At 34.0% G+C, this 10,569-nt stretch overlaps 2 protein-coding genes across 7 annotated transcripts in view; one reads left to right on the top strand and one right to left on the bottom strand.

Annotated features, from left to right (window-relative positions):
- The window catches only part of LOC105329451 (sodium/bile acid cotransporter 5), a 23,286-nt gene extending 17,577 nt beyond the window's left edge, over positions 1-5,709 (top strand). For all 5 annotated transcript variants that reach the window (XM_011430701.4, XM_011430703.4, XM_066067075.1 and 2 more), the window contains exons 3-4: positions 1,856-2,027; positions 4,739-5,709. In XM_011430701.4, coding sequence (XP_011429003.3) covers positions 1,856-2,027; positions 4,739-5,439 — 873 coding nt within the window. In that variant the 3' untranslated portion in view covers positions 5,440-5,709. The remainder of the gene's footprint in view (positions 1-1,855; positions 2,028-4,738) is intronic.
- LOC105329453 (trafficking protein particle complex subunit 13) overlaps positions 1-10,569 on the bottom strand; it is a 46,665-nt gene that overhangs the window by 30,509 nt on the left and 5,587 nt on the right. The window contains exon 1 of one of the 2 annotated variants that reach the window (XM_066067077.1): positions 10,072-10,153. The exons of the other annotated variant lie outside the window; for it this stretch is intronic. Coding sequence (XP_065923149.1) covers positions 10,072-10,138 — 67 coding nt within the window. The 5' untranslated portion in view covers positions 10,139-10,153. Of the gene's footprint in view, positions 1-10,071; positions 10,154-10,569 lie in introns of those variants that run through there. 2 annotated transcript variants of the gene reach the window in all.

Genomic DNA, 10,569 nt, shown 5'->3' with positions numbered 1-10,569 from the left:
GTTGTTTTGTAATCCCAGTAGATCGCTTTTAGACGCCATTTTTTAAAATAGTTTTCTGTAAACAGAGTTATCTTTCTTGAAGTTTGTAACTTACGATTTTGGACGCCATTATATTTTTTAAACACTCATTACAACTAGATTATAGCTCAAAAACTATTTTAAATGCTACTGGAAATAGAATGACAGTGATTTTATCCCCTATTGACTGATTAGGGTTGGTAATTAGCCTCCTAAACTCAGTGTTGGCTTGTGTTGTTTTAAGTACAGTTATACCTACAGCTATTATCACCTCAGGCGTAAATAATTGCCTGTTTAAATGAAAAATACTATTAAATACACCTTGTTCATATTTTAAGAAATACAGTTGAAACTTTCAATGTATTTATTAAGTGTTTATCTTTTTAGTAATTAAAAAATAAAAATGTCAAGTATAGGGATCGCAAGTCAAAAGTTGGAAGCAAAATGGCACCCAAAAACGAAGTTTTACTCAGTGGAAAAATTATCTGATTGTATGTCACGCCTATAAGTCGGACCCCTACTTTTTATTCAAATTTCTACTCCCAAAATACCGACTTATAAGCGAGTATATACGGTAGTGGCATTTTTCATGTGCAGTGTTATGTGTAGAAAAGTACTATAGTCTGAAAAAATAAGATATTGTGAGAAAATAATGATTTACACAAATCCGGATTTTCTCTTTTCCAATCCGGCTAAGAGGTTGCATGAGATGGGTAGTTTATTAGGTCGGCAAACCTGAGCTGACACCAGACTGTGATTAACTCCTTCTGACACGTAATTTATCCAAAATACTGCAAAACGCAAGGCATGCATTGTAAAAGTCAGGCTCAATTTATGAACATAGCTGATGATTTATTGAAAATTAATCAATAAAACATGAAGTGACTATTCACAGTATTGATTCAATATTGCAAAAAGAAGGATTTTCAGCTCAGACTGGCTGGAGAGCAAGATAAACTCAGAAATTTGCAGGAAAAAAAACATTCTCTTGAATTTATACAGCCCAAGCAAAGATAAAACAAGAATCATTTTCTTGGCCACCATAGAAGGAGCAAGTCACAAAAGTGACAAATTTTACACCCAGCACAGCATACAGCCAGATTGGTGCAAGCTTTTGCTGGCTGCTGAAGATCTAATTGGATTGTGTGGGTTTAGCTGGCACCAGAGTCAGTGACATTCTGTCTTGCCCTCCAGTGGAACCAAATCATATAAATATCGCCTCTTGCTGACTGCAGTCCTATCTTAATGCCGCAATTAGGTTATTATGAGTGTTAAGAAATCCTCAGTGGTAAAGACACATACCCATAATAAGTTTGTATACAAGGTTCAACTGACAATTTCCTGAACAAATTTATTCCTTTAGCCAATCTTTGTATCGAGGGAGCAGTGGAAATTGTTCAGATGTGCATTGATTTTGTAATGGCCGATATCCTAGAAAGGCAGGATGCATGGTGGCTCTCTTTCTAGACAGAACAAACCACAAATGCTTCTTCTATTCCAGTGCAAACATCTCAGCAATACATGGTCATCAATAATGGCTACCAACAGAATCTGTAAATGTGTCTATCAATCCTGCCATCTTAAATGTCATAATGAATGTATCTCCCGTGGCCCTTTACGATTTATGATTATATTTTATGGATTATTATGGGCTAAGCACAGAGTATTCCTAATATATTTAATATTTTCCCCATTTCCTACATTCCCTTCGTCTCAATTTAATCAAGATGAAAAGTAGTCCAATTGTTGAATATTGAATGTAGTGTGTGTCTGATTCATTGCTTGCGCGATTGTTCTGAATCCTAAGCTGACGATGACTATCAATGTTCTTTTCCAGCTTGCCTTCGGGATTGCCATGATGTTGCCACTAAACAATGATGTGAGATTCGGGTTGCTGTGTGTTGCCTGTGTGCCGGGAGGAGGACTGGGCCATGTTGCTGTGATTCTTGGGGATGCAGATCTTCCATTAAGTTTAGCCATGAATCTCATTAGCATTGTGGCAATGTTAGGTAATTGTGTGTTTCTTTTTTCTCCCCTCATATCAATCTACATTTAGCACATCTATTTGAAAACAACTAATTTAAGACACTGCTGTGTTTGCATTGTCTGAATGCATATTTATCATACAGTTGAACTTCGATATCTTGAACACTGATATCTTGAATACAATGGATATGTCGAAGTGATTTGTAAGTCCCAACTCTTATTTTTTTAGTATTCTACTCTCGATATCTTGAATATCTCAAAGTTTTTAAACAGTCCCATCTAGTTCGAGATAACGAAGTTTGACTGTATATATATTCTCTGACTAATTTGAGACTACAGTCAGTTAAGAGTCTTATACATGTATTCTACAAAACAATAAATGACCACACAGTAAATGATAGCACAGTAAAGAAACTGTGGATATTAGATAGGTACTTCAATATCAACACTACAATATAGGGCATCCAATCTCAAAGTAATGTCAACATGTCAATAATGCTAGAAATAATCTTTTGTTCTGAAACCCGAGATGAAAACTAAAGCAATATTTCATTCCTATCAGTATATGAACTCTTACTCAGTCACTGAACTCTAGCTATTATATGAACAGGTATGTGTGTACTGACAGTGATCTACTGTCAGCAGTAAGACCAGATTATGTTAAACAAGTCATGTAATAACAACAGTGGACTTGTGTTTAAAGTCATTTCCAGAATATTGTCATTATATACATGTAAATCAAACTGGGGTTGTACATCTGTTGCATTTAATAAAAACTTGTAGGCTTCTTAAAATCTAGACTTGCGAATTTGCTGAGAATTTCAACCAACTGTAGACATTTCCTTAATGATGCAAAAGTCACATTAAGAGAATTGCTGCTACAGTTAATTATTATAATTACATTAATCAGTCCAGTCTGGGGGCTTCGTAGCCAGTGCTTTCCCCATAATCATGCTACCATCGTGCCCTCAAAGCAAATTGCAACAGTATAGATTGAGGAGTATTGCTCAGAAAGCAATAAGCCTTGTTTGAAGCAATAGTCAATGTAATGACATAACCAATTCCATTGTTTATCAAATTTAAAACTGTTGCTGGCTAAATCAAGAGACATATCTGAAGAACGTGTCTTTAAATAGAAAAACTCAAAAGTACATCTTCCAGCATAATTTTTATGTTAATTACAATATCTTTATCAGTGAGCTTTGTGAAGTGACATCAATTTTCTTAACAGAAATAGACGATTAATGTTAGCATCAAAAAGTATCAGACTCCCACCAAAGACTGACAAATACAACTAATATCGTTACAATTTGACAAGTGTCTCTGTGTCGTAATATAATTAACCAGAGGAGGTGACTTTGATACAAATGAAACACCAATATAGAAACAGTGGCGATCAATCAATCGTCGTTTTTCCATAATCATCCATTTGATTCTCTGCAATGATGGAATCAGAGAACAGACTGACGTCAGGAACACTGCTTGGTACACACTCTCAATCATTTTAACGACTCAAATGCAGACAATTTCAAACATAATTAGACTTCATTGTGTCCACAATGTAAACGATGGAGAATCATTTTTCCTCATTAACTGTGTCTGTTGTAATAATTAACACGGAGAATATTATAATTTAGAACTACTACAAAAAAAATTCTGCACGCAATGGTCTACCGAAAGTTCATAGAAGCATTTCTGGCAAAAAATGAATTGCAAACAAGTTTAATTTAAGTTAATTACCTAAACAAAATATTGATAGTTTGGACACTGATTATATGCACTTAAAGAATGCATGTTTTCAGGAGTACATACTCAGGAAGCTTTGTGTTTTCAACATTAAAACCAAATAGCAGCATCATGATCAGAGAATGGCATTAAAAAAGCCTGATCAAGAATACACGTGATCATTTCCCTGTTACATAAAGGGGTCTAAATTACGAGCATCAGTATTCAAAATTAAAAATCCTCAAACAACACAAGAGTATGGTTACACAGTACATTTCATCAATCTTTGGTTAGGAACACAAGCATAAGTAATTAATAGTTTTCATGAGAACTACCATTCGCCAGATAATTTGTTATTACTTTTCATGATAATTTCCATTAGCGTTATAAGTTAAGCAGTGAATAATATCTTGCATTAACAGTCTGTGATTTTGTGTGCTATATTGGGCATACGTCCAATTCATTTTGATTCCAACTAACTGGAATTTATTAGGCAGTAGTCCTATGACCATACATAGAATGAAATCCAGACCTTTGAATCAATAGTTCTACTTCCTTCCAGGCAAATAATGTCGCTGGTTCATGCAATTTTTACATTAGTTCTGAGATTATGACTATAAGGCTAATATTCACCGTTAACAGGCTAATTAAAACAGAATTCATTGGTGCAGGACATTTCTGATTGGTGGAATTGGACTGTCAATACATTTACATCAATCTAGATAAGTGGAACCAAGATTTATCGCGGACTTTTTTCCCAAACAGACAATTGGACACGGACATTTTACTGACCCAAATCACACATGCAAATATTGTCGCATTCATTTAAAAACATTTGAATACAGAGTGAAAATATTCTCTTTCTGACTCACTGACAGACAATGTTTTAAATCATTAGAATTTTATTTGTCTATGGTTCTTACTTACAATTCATGTAATACATAAAATGATTTAAAAATTTCATACTGTCTTTTCATTAGAATTAATTTTATTTTCATTTTTTTTGTAGGCACAGCCCCTCTGTGGATATTTGTTCTTGGACAATACTTTTACCGCGACCACAAAGTCATTCCGATATACAACTTTGAAATCTGGTTGGCTTCAACCTTTTTCGCATACACAGCTGGACTTGTGATTAACCGGTTTAAGCCGGCTGTGGCAGATGGGTTACTAACTTGGATTATAAAACCATTGATGCTTCTGGCATCCATACTTTACATAACACTTGGTGTGTATATCAACATGTACGTTTTTGATCGTATCAATGAATATGCAGTTCTATCCGCTTTCCTTCTACCTCTCAGTGGCTTTACAGTCGCCTACATTACCGGAAAAATATTCCGACAAAAAGACTCCTTTTGCAAATCCATGGCATTAGAAACTTCCAGTCTGAACGTTCTAATTGTGTTAGCAGCAATTCGGTTTTCCCTAGCATCAAATAAGAACAGTGCCGATTTCGCATCAGTGGTTCCTTTATGGGTGATGTTCACAATTCCAGGAATATATGTGTTATTAGCAATATTAAGATTCTTCAAAGGTTGTATAGGCAACTTTCTGGAAAGTAGGAAACAGCAACAATTTCGACATTTTAGTATCGCCTCTGGTATTGTCAATCAAGCCAATATGGCGGCCCTTTCCGCCCCTCTGTTTGTGACAGAGGTTACGGACGATGACCAGGGGTCTGTTAGTGAAAAAATCACTGTGTTATAGCACAACTATATGAATAGATAACCTATTAGTCAAACTCTATTAATTTATTATAACTTTGCATTCTTGAGGAATATTTATTCAGCATACAAACTAGCCAATTTTTCTCTAGTTCTTTCTCTCTGTTCCAAGTGAAAAACAACGATTTGAAATATATTTCCTTTTCTCTGCACATGTGCACTTGATAGATTTGGAATTTTTTTCCTTTTTAGTTTATTGTATCACATTTTGTAATCCATGTTATAGATATTAAAAGAATAGTGAACAAAGTCATATGATTTTCATAAGAGAACTAAATGACTCAACCAGGTTATAAACCATATAATTATCATGAATGAATCATTGTTTAAGAATGATGGGCAAATGTCCCATGGCTTTCTGAAAATATGGTTATAGTTCTATAATTAATGTCCTATTACAGACTATGACAGTTAATTTCCTAAATCCATACATACACAATATTGCTTATCATACACAATATTGCTTATATCTTATAAATTGAAAGTACTAGGATTCATTATCATCATAATATTCATATAATATTAGAGGTTAAAATAGAGTTCAGAAAAAGAATGTGAATAGCCCAAATTGTGGCAAATCAAGGTGGTATGAATTCCAGAAATAGAGACAAACAAAATTTTAACTAGTGTACAAGTACTTTCTTTGAGTCTAAAAACACTGTATAAACACTCTATAAAACTGTGGTATGACAATCGGAGTCCACTTATGAATGACAAACTACTTTTCCCAGTTTTTAATTGTAAGAATTATTTATTGAATATAAAATTGTAAAACTCTTAATTTCTGTAACTATAGCAGGAATTATTTCTGTGAGTTTAATTTCCAACTATGGTATTATACAATAATAATTATGCTGGTCAGCGGTTTTAAATACACCTATAACATGAGAAAATGGAAGATATCAAAACCAAAATTATTAACAGATTTTTGGACAAAGGAAATATGTCTTTAAACCAGACATTCACATTAATATTACAGTTGAACCTTGATATAACGAACACTGATATCTCGAATGCAATGGATATGTCAAAGTGATTTGCAAGTCCAAACCACTTATTCCACAAGAATTTTACCTTCAATATCTCAAATACTTAGATATCTTTTAAAACAGTCCCATCTAGTTTGAAATAACAAGGTTTGACTGCATTTATAATTTGTAACTTCATTGACAATCTCAGAACTGAGATTCAATCATTCTGATGTTCTAAAAGAGACAAGATACAGTGGTGTCTTGTTTGTTGCATCATTTCAAACCAAATTGTCTGGGGGTGTTGAAGCATCAAAATATACATGCAAGAACCAAAATTGCACAAACCACTAAGATTTATCTTGAATACAAAGTATCTGGATTACAGTTGTCTGGATCATTGGGGCTCCATCGTACATAAAAAAATTGTGCCCTCAAAATTTTTGTCTTACAGAAAAATCAGTTAGGAAATTAAATGATTTTAATAGTAAGACCTTCAGAGGGCTTAATGGTTGTGGGCCATTTTAGGACTATTTTAATCTCCTATAGACAAAAAGTCCTGTATGAAGATTTAGGAAAATATTCATATTTTAAGTCGAAAATATCTGAATTTTCTCTTTACTAAGGAATATAGTATATGGTTCAAATTCAATATTTAAAATTTTAAGGAAGCTAGATTTTATGGGTAATTTATAGAGCATCCAGCATCCATAAATGATGTTTCATGTGTATAACTGTTATATGTATACACAAACCTTGAGTATTGAGATGCCATTGCATGAAAATGATAACATAAAAAAGCCATAAAGAATGATGTCTTGTTACTGACAAACAATCTAAAACAGTGGTGTTTATGGTCATTTTCTTCCATCAAAGAAAATTTACTTGCTCAAACAAAGGATTGGATGGATCTGTTTATCCAGTCATATCATGCAGAGTACATATTTCTGAAATACAAATGAAACACTGAGCATAAACTCCCTATTTTATGTTTAAATTCCATGCCATTGAGGGAAGATGATTTCATGGCCAATGAGCGGTCAAACCAATAGGTTACATGCACAGGGGCCTCCAAGTAGAAAACTATAAGCCCTATGTAGACTAGTAAAGCAAATGGTATCGAATCGGACATAGCCCCTTTTTGGTTGTAGATAAAGACACAAGCAAACAAGTTTTTAACCTCACATTTCCTATAGAACATACTAAATATAACCTGGTACTAGTTTTTAAGGACACTTTTCTCTTCTGTGATTAGCAAAGTTGAAAGGTCAGTCAAAGAATCTTGTTTATAAATATAGCTTTGAGTAGCATCTCTAGGATTGTAAACCATCCACTGCTGAAACCTTAGAAATGTGTTATAATGTGTTATAATAATAACAATCGTCTTTGGACATCTGTTTGCAGAGCAGACTGACATGATATCAGTGTGTTTACTTGGAGAACACTGTTTTAACAATAGCATCAGCAAGCCGGCTTGCACATCATATCGGTTTTCTGGCTTCAAATTACCATAATACATCAGTTATTATAGTCCAGAGGATTATGCAATGTTGATGCATAGTTCTTGCTCTGGGTCATAACTTTTAAAATCATTTTAAGCTTATATTTATATTCTGATGCAAATTTGTCTCTGAAGTTAGAACAAAATTTTCAGGGGAGTGTTTCTATCAATAATTTTAGTTGCTCAGATACACAGAACCAATTTCCTTTCTTGAAATATTTTATTGCATAACTACCAGGTCAATGGCCTCTTCATCTTGTGTTAATTTCATCTTTTCATGAAACATTCTACCAAAGAAATGACAAATGATTGCTTTTAAAAGCCTTATCTTTTTCCAAGCTTGATTTCTTGAAGACATGTTTTTGCTGTATTCCTAGCTTAAAAATATGGAAATATAGTGTACTACAAACATTGAAAATTGTGTTCACTGATAAAAATAGTGAAGCAAGTCAGATACACAAATCTAAGAATGCAACCAGTTCATGCTAAAGCTAGTTTTTCCAATTCATGTGAAGGCTAGTTTTCAAGTCCAAACACTGAAATTGTCGATTTTACCATAAAAAATTCATTCTATTCACTTCACTTCATTATTGAAGGCAAGAACATTTACACATCTAGAATTAGTTTTGTGTAGATAGGCAATCTAGCCTGTCTGTGAATGATGAATATAATTCTACTGTTACATGAAATTGATTATGTGTCAATTTCATATTGTATTGTTCTGAGCATAATACATAGCACCATATCAATAGCATATATATCAAAGAGAGGTGGCAAAGAAAGGAAAGCTGAATTGACAGAATTGATGAATCTAGAGAACTGTAATGTGTACCTTTTGTACTCAAAACAATTTATATTTGCTCATTCAGAATATATTTTGGATATTCAAATTAAAGTCAATTTATTTGGTAAAGTAAATCATATGGCAAAATCATATAAATTAGCACAGTTCAAAGTTCTTTGTCAAATGTGTATTTGTAGAAAATAAAGTATCTGATTTTGAATAATCATAATCAAGTAGTAAATAAATATGATCCCAATGCAGTAAGATCTGTTATTGTTATAATGAACATGAATACTGTACATCAATATCAGTACAATTAGAACTTGGTCATCTGAGAGATGCACCGTATAATCGTAATTTGCATATATTCCCCCAAGACAGTAGATGGATGTAATTCAATAGAGAACTATAATTGAAAATTTACATAAAAACCCTTTTAGGTCCACGCTGCATACAACTTGTGATGCTAAATAAGGCTGAGGCTGGATGTCCATAATGGGACACATGGGAGCAATCTATCCAGGACTTCCTCGGCAGTACCAAAGAGGACATTTATTCTGCCTGAGAGTGGTCAAAACAAAGGGTACTAAGCTGCAGGCTTTATTTTGTCCAATGTCGTAGCACATGTAGTAACAAAAACCTGGACTTTGGGTAGTTGTGTATAACAGCAATGTGACGTAGGTTTGTCTATTTTATTGCTGGCCGCTCAGACATGGCTCTTTGAAATCAACAAGATTTGTCTGGCTTTTGAGTTAAGGCTATGCAATCGGTGCATATTTCGCTTAAAACTGCATCATTTTTAACTTGTTTTGTAGGGTTTTGAAATAGATAGCTACGCCCTACTGAAAGTCCACGGTCTTTTTAAAATGGTTCTTATACTGTAGTTTCCTTATTTTACGCGAGTACTTAATTCCACGATTCAACATTATTGCATCAAATCATGAGAACATAAAATCGTGAATGCCAAGTTTTTAACATAATTTCCAATAGTTTATATCTATCAGAATAATAAAAGTGAGATTTTAAAATCCGCGAGGTGTGCTTCACGCGATTTTACACGGATATTAATTCCTCGCATTTAATTAGGAATCTACAGTTAGTACTTCTGTGTATTTATACTCTGACTCATAGCGCAGAGAAACCATAATGGCAAAAATACTTAAGCCCTATATATCATTATAACTTAATGATTTTAAACTTTTTTTATGTAAAAGCTTAACTTCACAGAGGCTGCAAGCCCTACAGCCACAAGAAAAGATGAACAGCAGGCCACCATAGCTTATAAAACACTGTCTTTAAACCTGAGAGAGCTCAACATGAAAAGAAATTGCATGTACAAAAAGACCCTACATGTATAATTACTTTGCACAGAAGTAATTTCAATCCCAAAGATTCCTGCCATGTAGAAACTGCTCTGGTCTGCTATCATTATGACCAGTGGTAGGTAGAGATCGATATCAATTAGTGCAGTGGGGAGCAGTTTTGTCAATAAATGCCCTCATCATTCAGGCTCTCCAATGAATGTTAGCCATTACGAGGGGGTCCACTGGAGAATACAAGTACTAGTGGGAGGTCTGTTTAGGTCCTAATTAGGAAATCCAAACATCGGCAAACCAGAAAAATCAGGCAGACTTAGCCCAATGGAAGTCACCGACTGAAATCTTACTGGAACCACTAGAGGGACAGTCATCAGGTGTAGCAACTTCAATAATATCGGCTAGCTGGACCACATACGTCATTTCAATTTATCTCAGTCAGATTACCTTAAAAAGGTACACAGTATTTCATAAATACTGTGGTTACATCAATATTCAAGGGTATCAATTTTCGTGGATAAAGTGAAAATCACAGTTTCAAGGA

The sequence above is a fragment of the Magallana gigas genome, chromosome 7 (assembly GCF_963853765.1).
Source record: "Magallana gigas chromosome 7, xbMagGiga1.1, whole genome shotgun sequence".
NCBI lineage: Eukaryota > Metazoa > Mollusca > Bivalvia > Ostreida > Ostreidae > Magallana > Magallana gigas.
The sequence above is the reverse complement of the archived record's forward strand: the minus strand, read 5'-3'. Positions and strand labels throughout refer to the sequence as shown.